The sequence below is a fragment of the Leptonychotes weddellii genome, chromosome 10, assembly GCF_054177405.1.
Source record: "Leptonychotes weddellii isolate Sample4059 chromosome 10, ASM5417740v2, whole genome shotgun sequence".
Taxonomy (NCBI): domain Eukaryota; kingdom Metazoa; phylum Chordata; class Mammalia; order Carnivora; family Phocidae; genus Leptonychotes; species Leptonychotes weddellii.
This window is the reverse complement of record NC_138378.1, coordinates 49,646,924-49,660,502: the sequence shown is the minus strand read 5'-3', so window position 1 is coordinate 49,660,502 and position 13,579 is coordinate 49,646,924. Positions and strand designations below refer to the sequence as shown.

General features: G+C 46.7%; 1 protein-coding gene across 4 annotated transcripts in view; it reads left to right on the top strand.

Annotated features, from left to right (window-relative positions):
* Positions 1-4,982, top strand: part of IL1R2 (interleukin 1 receptor type 2) — a 33,527-nt gene extending 28,545 nt beyond the window's left edge. For 3 of the 4 annotated variants that reach the window (XM_006737405.3, XM_031032484.1, XM_031032486.2), the window contains 3 exons: positions 845-980; positions 2,675-2,817; positions 4,786-4,982. In XM_006737405.3, coding sequence (XP_006737468.1) covers positions 845-980; positions 2,675-2,817; positions 4,786-4,925 — 419 coding nt within the window. In that variant the 3' untranslated portion in view covers positions 4,926-4,982. The other variant, XM_031032485.2, reaches the window with a different exon arrangement.
* The last annotated feature ends 8,597 nt before the right edge of the window (positions 4,983-13,579 follow it).

The following is a 13,579-nucleotide window of genomic DNA, read 5'->3' as shown; positions in this document are numbered from 1 at the left end:
TGCCTGGGGGAGTCCAGCACCCTGGCTCCCGGGCATTCCCCAGCCAAGTAGAGCTGAGTTCCCCACCCTGTTGCTTTGAAGGCATTCATGTGCGTGGCAGAATCACATGAGGCCAGATTTAATGGGTTGCTTTTGGCCAAGAAATCTGAAGGTTGTAAGAGGCAGTGAGGGAGGGAGAAGAGCCTGAAGGGGGGCCATACATTAAAAGACCCACCACATGGAGGCATATCACCCATGAGGAAGAAACAAATGGGTAGGATTTGTTCATTTTTTTCCCCTTTCCTCCCTTTTGGTAATTTAAAAAAATATATAACTTCTAGTGACTGAGGAGGAGGACCCAGAACAATTGCAGAAGGCACCATGCATATAAAATTCAGTGGCTTTTTTTAAAGAGTTAATCCCAAAAGAGCATGATGTGCGACTGGGGGGTTCTTGGGGGAAACATGAGGGCTGAGACCAGCAATGGACAAAGAGAAAGAATCCAAACGTTCATCTGACTTTTTGAGGTACCTAGAATAAAGTGTGGGAGAAGGCATCCATGAATTCAGAAGGCCCTGTAGGAGCTGAGTGGCCTTGGGGAAGCCATGTGCCCTCAGGGTTTTCATCTCTCACTAAGACCAGTTGAGGGAACTGGAGACAGTTGATAAATACTGGTGTCCTATGTAAATGGAATCAGTTGAGGGAACTGAGTTTCCCTCTGAGGAAAGAATTGGCTGGCGAGGGGTGTTTGAGAAGGTGGGGAAGGGTCCACCCCTTGGATTTGCTGGTGGACACGGGGGCTGGTGTGACCCCTTTTCCCTGGCTGGGTTCTGACCTTTGATGTGCGGTGTCTTGCCCTGCACAGGATCAAGACTGACAATCCCGTGTAAGGTGTTTCTGGGAGCCGGGACACAGTCGACCACCATGCTCTGGTGGATGGCCAACAACACCAGAATAGAGAATGCCTACCAGGGAGGCCGCGTGGCCGAGGGGCAGCGCCAGTAAGTGGATGAAGATCTTTGTCAGCTGGGACTTCCGAGGTCTTTGCTCTTCCCTTTAGAGACAATGTCATACCAGACCTATTCGTATGACACCCACACTCCGTTAAAAATAATTTTTTTAATTGTAAACTGTTGGGTTTTTAGAATTTTATTTTATTTTTTTTAAAGATTGATTTATTCATTTTAGAGAGAGAGAGAAAGAGAGCACGAGCCAGGAGAGGGGTGGAGAAAGAGGGAGAGAGAATCTCCAGCAGACTCTATGCTGAGCACGGAGCCCAATGCAGGGCTCCATCCCACGACCCTGAGATCATAACCTGAGCTGAAACCAAGAGTTGGATACTTAACTGACTGAGCCACCCAGGCGCCGCAGATTTTTAGAATGTTAAAAATTGAGTTTTGCTAAGTTTTACCAGTTGTTCTTGAGAATCAAACTTCCGACAGGAGCTGGGCTACAGTCGACTACTTGGCATTGATGTTGCATTTTCTAGCTGTTTCCTTAAACATCTGTTTCTTGATTTTTGAAGTTTTCCAAAAAAAAAAAATACTTTGGAGTTCATACATTTCCATGCTGCACCCTGAACCTGAGTGTCAAACATTTTCGCAAACCCTTCAAAAGAGTCTGAAAGTTAACTACGGTATCTGAGGGTGGCCACAGGCGCTAAGGAAGGTTAATGTTAAAAGAAAGGAAGAATTCTCTTCTCATAAGCATTCATCTCTGGAAAATGTTTTCTCACCCCCAAAGTAGAACAGTCAGACCTTGTAAATGTGAGCCATTTGTATTTGAGGAAAGGAGACCATTTGATGTTCCAAATTATCAAGGATTTTTAAAATTCAAGTTCCAGTACAATGAATTAGCTTCAACTTCTGCTTGCCAGTTTTTGTCTTTTTTCAAAGACCTATCAAAAAAGTCTTCCTGGATGCACTGTAGTGGATCAAAATTATATGTGGTTAGCACAACTGCTTGCTTGCAAAGTCCTTGTTGGGAAAAGCTTGGCATCACTCACATGCCCCATGTCAGCTTACTCATACTATCTGCACGCTTAAAGGAGCCTAATTTCCCAAGGATTAAAAAAAAAAAAAAAGCCCTAGCAGATCCGCATCAGTGATATTTGTATTCATGCTTCTAGGTGGCAGGGAAGCATCTTCAGAGTATGATCATATTATAAATGGCAGCAATGCTGGCTAGAACCATTCCCTGGCCTGGCCCATCTGCAGCCCTCGGCCCTGAGCTTGAGTTCCCAGAATGACAGCTGGCTATGGAGATGAGAGGTGGAAACACGGTGGAGGCCAGGGTTCCCAGAAAATCCCTCCTCCTCAGTATGCAAATGATTTATTGGCCTTACAGCCAAATTTCTCCAAGGCAGACATTTCTATTCCTACTACTGCCTCTTTGTTCGTCAATGGCCTTAAAAAATGAATTTTTCCATTATCCAAACGAAACTGGCTCCTGTTAAGTTCTCCTTGTGACAAGCGTCCTGTTACAGGGACCAACATCTTCAGTGTCACTCCCACATTCAGCCTAGAAAGTCTCCCAAATAGGGAACCAATATCCTGGCAAGTGCTCCTGACTTTATGAATCCTGAGACCAATTTAAGCACAGCCGATCCTTCTCACTGAGAATGTTTGGGCGTCTCCGTCGTAAAGATGGGCTTGCATTCGATACATCACGTTTAAGTGAATGTTTTCTCACTCAGGGAATACTCAGAGAACAATGAGAACTACATCGAAGTGCCACTGGTTTTTGATCCAGTCATAAGAGAGGATTTGAACACGGATTTCAAATGCCTTGTCCGTAACACACTGAGTTTTCAGACGCTCCGTACCACGGTCAAAGAAGGTATGTATTTGGGGAACATTCCAGGGGAAAGCAGCATGGCCAGTATTTTGTGGATGCCGGACAAAGCTACTAGTTCTCCAGATGATTGCTTAGGGGGTCCTCCGTTTCCTGTTAGTGGAGCACCCAAAGCAGAGCTCTCATTTTTTATGATTTGTTTTTTGTCGGGTGGGAGCTGGCTTTGGGAGATTATGTTCAAGGAAAAATTTAAGTAGCAAGCTGACTTTTGGAAAAAAGATAAGGTGGTTCTGCGATAAACTTAAAAAAGCCCTGTGTCCTCGTGTGGTTCTGCCCCTTGATCCACAGGACTAGCTGTTTTCTCCTGACACCTTGAGGAGGATGGGGTGGTCTTTAGCCCGAAACTGAGGAACTCCCTTCTCCAAGAGCTGGGGACTGGCAGATCTGCAGGGCTCAGGGCAGCTTTAGGGTTGAAGTCATCAGTCCCTAGGAAATAAAGCACAAGACTCTAGTCAAATCAACCCAGTGCCCATTTAAGAAGAAAAGAGAAACCCATGCTATCATTTGGACCAAACTGATTTCTTCCCAGCGTTTAAGCGCGGAGTGGGACAGCGAAACTCAGGTAACGCAGAGGCCGTTGACAGCCAGAGGGGACAAGGCAGAAGCCAAAGTGATTGCCAGCTGCAGTCTTCTTATGCCTTCTGGGCAGTCTGTAGCAGTCCAACAGATTGCTCCACATTCTCTGTGTTTTCTGGGAAAGCAGCTGCAGACATACTTGTAATTGAAAAGCTGGGGATTTGGTTAAGCCTCGGGCAGAGCATGACACATACAACTTTTCTCCAGTTGTGGTCTGAGCACCACCAGCATCTCCCACTTGGGCCACTAGTTGAAAACACAGAGCCCTGGGCTCACCCCAGATCTACCCAAATTCTTCCAGGGTAAGGCCAAAGATGGTAATTTAGCAGGTTCCTTTCCTATTCAAGTTTGAGAACCACTGTCCTAGGACATATATGCAAAGGCTGATGCTTTAGATCATTCCCATGAAAGAGTCAATAGTTGTCCAGACTTGGAAAGGAAGGGTCCCACAGAAAGCAGGGCCCACTTCTGGGGTTCAGATTGTGACCCAAAGGAACCTGTGGTTTGTCCGGGCCTGGAGCTGGGAACCTTTAAACACTTCTATAACATGAGCTGTCTCCTGGCATGTCCTTTGCTGGGTTGGCCGCGACTCATGGCCGAGGGCACAGCTAAAAGCCTGTCCTCAGCATGGAGAGGTGCGTCCGGATGGCTGCTCAGCATATTAAAGCTTGACACATTTCTAAGCCTTGTGGGATGTTAAGGTAGAAAAATCATCTGGAGAAATAGTCTGAGATTGTGTTGATTCCCGGAGGCCTAGACGATGATAAATAGTAGCTTTAAAATGTGGAACTCTGGCCTCATCATCAGTGAGTCCACGAACACTCATGTTCTTGTGTTTGTTTGTTACGTCTTTATTCGTACTCTCTTCCCACATTCTCGTGACACACAGATGCCAAGGAGTAGAATATAAAATAGCTGGGTCCAAGCAATAATCTTGACACCTAAAGCTCCTTTATTCAAAGTTGGTTTTCTCGTCCTGTGTTAGTTTATATCATCCTCCTGACATGCACGCTCATTGGAAGAGGACACGCTGGACCTTGGCCACATCCCAGTTGGCTGGTTGAGATTTGAACAGATAATGTCTTATTGCACGCTATTCAACAGGTTGGAACAGAGACCCTCGCCACCTCACCCCACTCTGCTCTTTCTCTCTGATGGATGTTCATTCTACCTTGCTTGTTTCCCTAATACTGCAGATGTCCTTCTCAAATATCCTTGATCTGATGCGAGGGGCATGCTTTCTGAAAAATCAGTGCATAATTATTAGAAAAAATGAACTCCGGTTCCTGTCTTCTCTATAAACACGCATTGCACTGTCCTGCTTGGCAGTGAGAGAATGTTCCTTCCACCCATAATGTGACTCTGTTCTTCCTACAGCTACCACATTCTCCTGGGGGACCGTGCTGGCCCCCCTCTCCCTGGTCTGCTTGGTTTTGGTGGGAATATGGATGCGCAGACGGTGTAAACACAGAACTGGAAAAGCACATGGTTTGACCACGTTAAAGACTGGCTATTAAGATTTTCAATCTTACTCAAGTAGAATAAAGACAATAAAACGATTAAGAGACAAACGATATCCTTTTTTATGGAAGTGATTTGGCCTTCGTGAGGATTCTGCTCTTCCTCCGTTGGTTTAACGAGCTGCTGTGTTTATGGTAAAGGACTGAAGTATGAATGGGATTTTTATTCTGAAACTGAATGACAGGAGCAAGCGTGCATGTGGGTGGGAGAGTAGCTCTTGGACACCTGTGACCTATTTAGAAGAGTGAGGTGGAGTCGAAAACATCTAAAGAGTTTTATAGTTCATTCATTCAAAATTTAACAAAAATGTATTAAAAAGCTATGTTGGCCCTGTTCCATGGAAGGTATTAGTAGATACAAAGAGAAGATGTTGGTTGCCTTTTGGGGAAGATGGAATTTCATTTTGAGACTAGAAATAGGGATTCAGAAATGCTAAACAAAGAGCATCAGCAAAAATTGGTGAATTTTTTCAAAAGGAAGTGCCAAAAAATAGCAATTAAAGTAGACTGTGAGAAAGATACATGTTAAGACATTTTAGTGAGCTGAGAAATAGACTCAGCTTTATAACAAAGCTTCTGAAAATAAGGAGGACGGAAAGGTATTGGGATAATTGCATATACATTGGAAAAAAAATAATCAGAACCTCTTTTTTGTCATATACCCATTCCCCTCTCCCCCCCCAAATCCCTTAAAGTTAACTTAATAAATTCAATTTTAAAAAATCAGATTGCAGAAAAATTAGCATGACTCACTCCTTCACTTGAGTTCAACTCTTTGTTCAAGTGACCTTCCCAGGGGCACTTCTGAATGGCACCTCTTTCCATCCTTCTCTGTTTCTCCCTCTGCTTTGTGTTGTTATAGATCTTATCACCACCAGACCTTCCATTACATATGTACTTGTTTATTTTCAGTTTTCCCCACGGGAATGGCACGAGGGCAGAGATGTTATTTTGGTCACGGCTGTATCCCTAATACCTGGAATCATGCCTGCCACATACTGAACGTTTAATACATGTTTGTGGAATAGATGAAAATAGGATGGATTTTCTTGCATTCACTACCAGTAAAAGAATCACCAGAGTACAGGTGGACAGGCTTGATTATATTACAATTCCTGCATAACAAAAGAATAAAAGCAGAACATAAAGGAAATTATGTCAGATGAGCTCAAGGAATTAATAATGACAGCATATAGAGTTATTCAGGACTTAAAGAAAGGCATCCTACCCCTCATGGATGGGGGAACATGAATAGGGAATTTGTGGAAGAAACACACATAAGGGGACCATGGAAAAATGATCTGTTTCAGTAATAGAGATATAAATTAAAACAACATTGAGATACCCAGGCCCTCACACACTATCCAGTTTTAAAAGGCAACATCAAGGTCATTTCCAGATAATAACTCCCACATCCTGTAATTCCATTTATAACTTGGTACTGGGAAGTAGAAAGGCAATTTGTATCAAGCCAGGGGGGTGCTGGGTGCTGCTTGCTCCTTGCAAGAGCCAAGTGTGGCATCTCTTCCCAGCTCTGTTCAGTGATGTCATGTTAGAAGCTTAAAATCCACCGTCATGGGAGTATTGACACCATAGAAACTGGCAAATACCACAGGCCTCCTTCCCCAGCACACTGATCCCTGGTCCTAGAGATGCCCAGGAATGCTGCTCCTGGGAATTCATCTTAGACTAATTCAACAACAGAAGATAAATAGATGTATGAAATATTTCAGCGAAACTTATTACCCTGATGATGAACAATTATGCATCAATTGTAAACTATAATTAATCAAGAATGCAAGACTGAAATATTTGTAACGTTAAGGAAAAATTGAATAGCGTTTATGCAATTTATATGGTTAAGACAGTATTAAAATTCGTTGGTAGCTAAAAAAAGGGGAAAAACTCAAGGGTTTTGAAGACAAACTTCTTGGGTTCAAATCACTCTCTGATCCTAGTCAAGGCCTTTAGCCAGGCTGTGTGTCAGTCTTCTGATCTGAAAATAGGGCTAAGAACAGGAACTATCCTAGAGTGCTATATTTAATAATCAAAAACATAGGAGTATATGTATAGACAGGAACAAAATAGTTGTACTGTTTAGGCCAAAGGTGGACAAACTGCAGCCTTCTGGCCAAATGCAGCCTGCCCTTTGTTTCTGTAGATTAAGTTTTGTGAGCACACAGTCGTTTTGTTCATGGATCACCTAAGGCTCCTTTTGCTCTCTGAAGGCGGTGGCGTCGCAAAAAGTCTGAACTGTTTGTTATCTGGCGCTGTACAGAGAAAGTGCGCTGACCGCTGGTTTAGACCAAGGACATTTACAGGCAGTTTTCAAGCCTGACTTTTGTGTTTCCCTGCTGTTCTCTTCTCTTTCCTTCCTTGCCTGTAAGCATGGAAGGAAGGAGAAGGAAATGAGGAGCAGGCAGAGGCCTTTTGGCCTCGAATTCGGAACTTTGACCGTGAACGAAGTGGACACAAGGTTTGAGATGCAAGCAGAGGGCTGCTCTGGGTGCTTCTGCCCGTTCTGGATCCTCAGGCTGGGGCGCCGTGTGGCTCTCGTCCTCTTCCTTCCTGGGGCCCCTCCTCCAGGGCTCCCCGGAGTTCCCCACCCTCAGGTTCTGGCAGCTCCAGCAGTGGCCCAGAAAAGAAGCTGACTGCAGCCAGAAGAGAGCTGCCAACAAGTTTGGAGGTCCCCACCTTGCCTGCACCATCTACGCACTTCCTCCATCCGCCGTTCACAAGGGAGGGGGGTGTCTTGCTCTTAGAAAGAACAGGAGACAACCAGGGAATTTTGGACACCAGATTTATGATAATAGTGAGGTGTAAGTATGATATTGGGATTGTGTTACGTTTTGAAAGAAGAGTGGTTGTATTTCTAACTGACTTCCAGAAATAGTTACGGATGATAGTTGAGATTTGCGTCAGAATGGTCCAGTACTGGGCGGGGGAGGTGGGGGTGAGTATGGATGAAATGCGATTGACTGACCGGGTGTTGACAATTGTTAACACCAGTCAGTGATGTGTGCGTGGCGGCTCCTTATACAATCCTCTCTCTTTTTGCGTATGTCTAGAAATTTCCATAATACAGAGGAAAAAACCAACAGTATAGAAATAACCAAATACCCACTAGACAAGAGAATGAGTCCATAAGCTGAGGTGTAATAGCACAGTGGAATCTTCTATAGTGGTGAAAATGAATAAAATATAGCTATACACAGCAAAATGGATGAACCTCAGAAATATATTATTAAGTAAAAAATAAGTCTCATCAGGGCACCTGGGTGGCTCAGTCTGTTGAGAGGCTGCCTTCAGCTCGGGTCATGATCACAGGGTCCTGAGATCGAGCCCCACATCGGGCTCCCTGCTCTGTGGGAGTCTGCTTCTTCCTCCTACTCTCCCTCTGTTCTCTCTGTCTCTCTCAAATAAATAAATAAAAATCTGGAAAAAAAATAAGTCCCAGAAACATCTATTTATAGCACCATCCCTTTTTAGTGAAAGTGAGAAACAACTAAAATTAAAATCTCTCTCTCTGCATACATGCATACATACATATCTTTATATATATTTATATTTAAGAGCACATATGTGATAAAACTATATTTTAACTATATTTGGAGATGTATGTATCTGCAGTTACCAGGCCCTATGTGATTTTAAAGGTTTACAATTGTCTGTGTTTTAAAAAAGCAAGAGGATGAGCAACCCAAGGTTCGGGAGAGTGAACACATTGGGTGACAGGTGGGGGACCCGGGCTGGGATGGGTTAGAAAGATGTCAGTTTCATCAAGTTCTAGATCTCCCATTGAGTCATGGATTATTACTGTTTATTATCAAACAGATTACGAAACAGGTCACTCATGGACCAATGAAGAGTGTGTGTCTTGAACTAAGGATTCTGCTTAATTCTGAGTCCGAACTAAACAAACAAAAGAAACAAGGTGTTTTTCTTGATGTCTTCATTTATTTTATGCGCATTCCGTTGGTTGAACTTCCTGAAATGGAATTTTCTCAGTTCCCCCTACAAAATCAGGGGGATGGGGCAGTAACCAGCATCGGACAGCGTCACACCTCCAGGCGCTCCCTGTAGGGAAGCAAGCCCTACGTCACCAAGTACCACTTCCCCAAGAACTGACTGAGGATGGCAGTGGACACCAGGACCAGGCACCAACAATAATTTATGCACTAAAGTTAAATTTGATGTCTCCAGGATTTCCTGTGCTAGGGGGATGTATAGGGGCTTTACAGAGGGGGTAGGATCGTATATCTACCATAGGACCTTCCAGGGACAGAAGCATCCCCGGCACTTGCATGGGGCCTCACCACCGGGTAGACACTGCAGAAATGTCTGCTGGCTGAACAGAGAAATCGTGTGTTACTTGGGTTTTTCCAGGACTCGCCAGCCTGTGTGAACAAACGTGATCCCACCCAGCACGACTCTTCCGAGTTTCCCAGCTCCTGCCCCGACTCCCAAATTCTCACTGGTTATTTCCATGACTCCTGCCAATAGCTCACTTGGACACTATAAATGGGCCTCGTGTTTTGGGGTTGTTTTCCTGTTCTTGTCCACCCCACCCCCCCGCCGTGGGCATCTGCCAACCGTGTCGTCCCTCGAGGGCTCCTCATTGCTGTGTCTGGCCTCCCGCAGAGGGCAGTATCCCAGGGTGTCCAGAGGACGAGCAGGGCAGTTGCCATGCTGGGCGGCAGCCTCTGTCTGCGGCAGTACCAGAAGCCTCCCTGAGCATTTGCAGAAGCTCCCCCTTCATGGCTCACGTGGCCGGCCATACAACCACAGGGGTGCGGGGGGCCTGCAGCCCATCTGCCACAGGGCTCAGCCATGGAGGATGCCCTCCTCCTCCCTGGCGTGCCTGCAGAAACCACTTCCTCCTTGTTCGCATGAAGCAAAGCAAAACAAAGTCTCCTGCCAACAAACTTCTAGAGGTGCTGCCCCTGGTTCTTCAGAAACAGCCTGTCTGCAGTTACTAGGCCCCTGAGGGAAGGCCCAGGAGTAAGCCACATGGGGCCAGGAGCGGCTCAGCCAGCTGCAAGGACCGAGGCAGGGAAAGCTTTAGATGAGGGAGGAAAAAAAGCAAGATTGAAGAAGAGGAAGCCAACATTCAACCCTTTACAATGTGCAAGATTTTATACGTTCTACACAATTTAATCCTCAAAAAAATCGGCAAGGCAAATCCTGTAACCCACATTTCGGAGGCGAGGACACGGAGGCTCAGTTTCAATATTACATCATCGTGTGGCTTAGCTGGGCAGCCACGGAGGCTTTCCTAACACTGACTCCCAGGACTCAGCACAGCTGGAGAACAACTGACCCCACGCCGTGCTGAGTCCTTTGTAAGCATACAGAAAGAGGGAGCAGAGCGTGTATTCGCTTTTCTGGGGGCAACCTGGCCATCGAGAAGAGCTGAGATCCAGATGTCCGGTTCCTCTCCAAACTCACTGAAGTCACATCTGGAATCCGTGAGGGGACAAGAGTGATTCTAGTGGGGGTTCCTACGCAGGGAAGGAAGCACCAGGCATGGGACCCAAGTGTCCCTCTTCCCTACAGCATTCCCCAGGTTTTGGTTCTCTTGTCCTATGGGACTCCAACCAGCCTGTGTCCACAGGGTGGGGCTGAGCAGCCCACCCATACAGTCCCGCGTGACCTTTTGGACGCTGTTTGTCCAGGAAATAGAAGTGAACTTTCTCCGATCTTTCTGGCCTGATGGCGGGCAATGTAGATTTAGCCCCCAGAAGGTTCAGAAATGATTAGGAACGTATGTGAATTAGATTTCCTGTCCCAAATTCTTTTAAAATGTAGGTTTTATTATTATTATTATTATCTTAATTAACCGATTTATTGTAGGGGGGAGGGGTAGAGGGAGAGGGAGAGAATCTCAGGCAGACTCTCCTCTGAGCATGGAGCCTGATGCGGGGCTTGATCCCACAACTCTGAGATCAGGACCTAAGCCGAAACTAAGAGTTGGATGCTTAAGCAACTGAGCCACCCAGGTGCTCCTAAAATATCGGTTTTATTATTATTCAGGTATGGTGAGGCCAACAGATTTGGAAATGATTGTCATTGAAGAGATAGTTTGTTACAGATCCCAGAAGAAGGGGACACCCCACGCCACGCAGAGCCACATGGGGAAGCACCAGGCTGGATCAGGAGGCAGAGGGGGTGAGGGGAAAGCATGGCCTTTATTGCTGTTTCTGTGGAAGATGGACAAGACAGGGGGAGCTGGCTTTGGATTGGCTAGTTTGACTAATTTCATTGAATAATTTCTTTCACTGGTGCCTCGCTTAGGGCAGGTGGGTGGTGGCCCCGAGTGTGAGAGAGACTGAATAAAGAGGTGCTTGGGGTGCAGATCTGTATTGGTTGGTTTGCATTTGAAAAGTGCGCTCCAGGAATTGGCTAGCCTGGGAAGGGCCAGCAAAGCCTGGGTGTCAGAAACGCGTGGTTAGCACACTTATTTCCAGCTTCACGTCACAGCTCACCAGCAGTTCTGCGAGGAAATAAATGGCCAAAAGTAAAGAGCCAACCAAGTAGATATGCTCCCGATTTTATTTTATTTTTTGCGAGAATATCAAATATCCTTTATTAAGCACAGCCAAGCCAAAAAAGCAGTCACGTTAAACCAGGCAAGCATTAGCAGTAAAAGGTTGTAAAACAATTTTCCGTAGCCCGATTTTGATTTTCAATTCTTTTTTCATTATCACGTTCCTAAGGAGACATCAAAATTTCAAAGATTAAATTTGCGCTTGTAAAGTTGAGGGTAAAGAAACCAAACCTCAAAAACGCTGAGACTGCAGTCTGAGTTTCCTCCTCCCCTATCCCGCCCCGCTGGGTCCCAGCAGGAAGGTTCCTCTGTCCAGGGAGAGGCGCTTAAAGCCTGGGCGGTCTGGTCTGTCTTCTGCAGGAAGGGTGTGGCTCCTGGGCCTTGCACATTGCATTGGTCTCTCACGTGTCCCCTTTAAAAAGTCCCAGGTGTTAATACAATATTAGCACAGCCCTGACTCCACTCACACCGAATTTTAGGATAAGCTGTCCCCTGGCCTCGGGAGCAGATTTCGCAGGCCACTGTTGCTCCCACCTGGCACCGGGTGTCCGAGTGACCACAGCAGCCCCAGGGGTGCTGGGGGGAAGGGCAGACAAATGGTGGTGCAGGCCGCTGGTTCTCGGAGTGTGGACCCCAGCCCGGCAGCATCGGCATCCCAGGGAACTCCCTGGAAATGATGGAGGAGAGGCTCGGGGCGGTGGCCTGGGGTGACGGTGAGGCATGCTGTGGTTTATCTAGGATCTTTGACCCAAGAATGTTGACTCTGTTGGGCCAACTACCCCCACAGGCCTTAGTCACAGCACCACAGTGACCTTATCTGGAAAATTCCACCTCTGCATCTTCTCTCAGCAACTGAATCCCTGATATTTTCTTGAGTAACGTATATGTCTCCAGGGGGAGCCCCTCTCCCAGACTCCGCGTCTTTCTTGGTGCCTTTCTTTCGAAACTGGTTCCCCACTCAGAACTTCTTATGGAGTCTTTCCTGGCGAGTCCTGGGTTTCAGGCTCTGCCTGGTGACAGAGCTTCCCTGGTGTGTTGTCATCAGGCATGTGCAGGCCTGGGCCAGAGCACCGGTGACCATGGCCTCCTGCTGTGGAACTTTCTAGGCCTCTGCACCTTTCCCAAGGGCAGGAGTCTCTCCCAGCCCCACTTCAGCTGCAGAATCACCCTCAGCAGATTGCAGACCCTGCCTGTGCCCCTTGCGGGGGGGAGTCCCCTGAGGATGATCCTCCCACTACGTGCAACTCAGTTCTTGGTTTTCCCTCAGCTTTTGAATGATCAAGACCCTTTGTAGCATTTCTGCCACATAAATAAGTTTCTGAGGTGGAGAGATAGGCTCCGAGTGTGTGTGCCCCAGCTAAGTGGGAGGGTCCCAGCCTTGGCTGCATACTGGGATCATGGGGAGGGACTGAAGCAAAGCGGCAGACGTCGGGCCCCACCTCCACGGATTCTGCTGGAAGTGATCGGGGTGCTGACAGTCCCCATGTCCTGTAGCTGGTTCCTGGGGTGGCCTCTTTCGTTTTCTAGTGCCTGTGGGTCTAGTCAAAGCCTCTAACTTCCTCTGCCTTCCAGAGCAGGATTCATCCATTCATTCATTTCCTGGCACATTTTTCTAGATTTTTGTCTCATTTGGCTCTTCTATGAAATCTGTAAGTTTGGGTTTGCCAGAGCCCCCTGCTCACCTTTGCTCTCAAGCTGGATAATCCCACTCTATGCTACCGGTTCAGCATCTACCGCAGGCCGGATGCAATACCGCTGTCCTAATGGCCCCTTTACTCGCCTTCCTTTGTTACTGTCCTAATAAACTCCCTGAAACAGAGTTTCCGCCATGTTCCTTCAACAAACAATCCTTGCAACCCCATCTAGCAAGAATCATGTCACATGGAAACTTGCTCAGCAATTCTTTGACCATTTTAAGATTCTTAGGTTACGAACAAGGCACATGAATGTAGAATGTGTCCCTCCACAGTACCGTCCTTGGCCCCAGCGGAGATGGAAGCTGGGCCGTGTGATCTGGCTCTGCCAACTCAGGACCGGGCCTGACCGTGCGGGGCTAGACGTCTTGGTGCCCACGGGCAGTGTGGGAACTCAGCGGCCTTGCAGT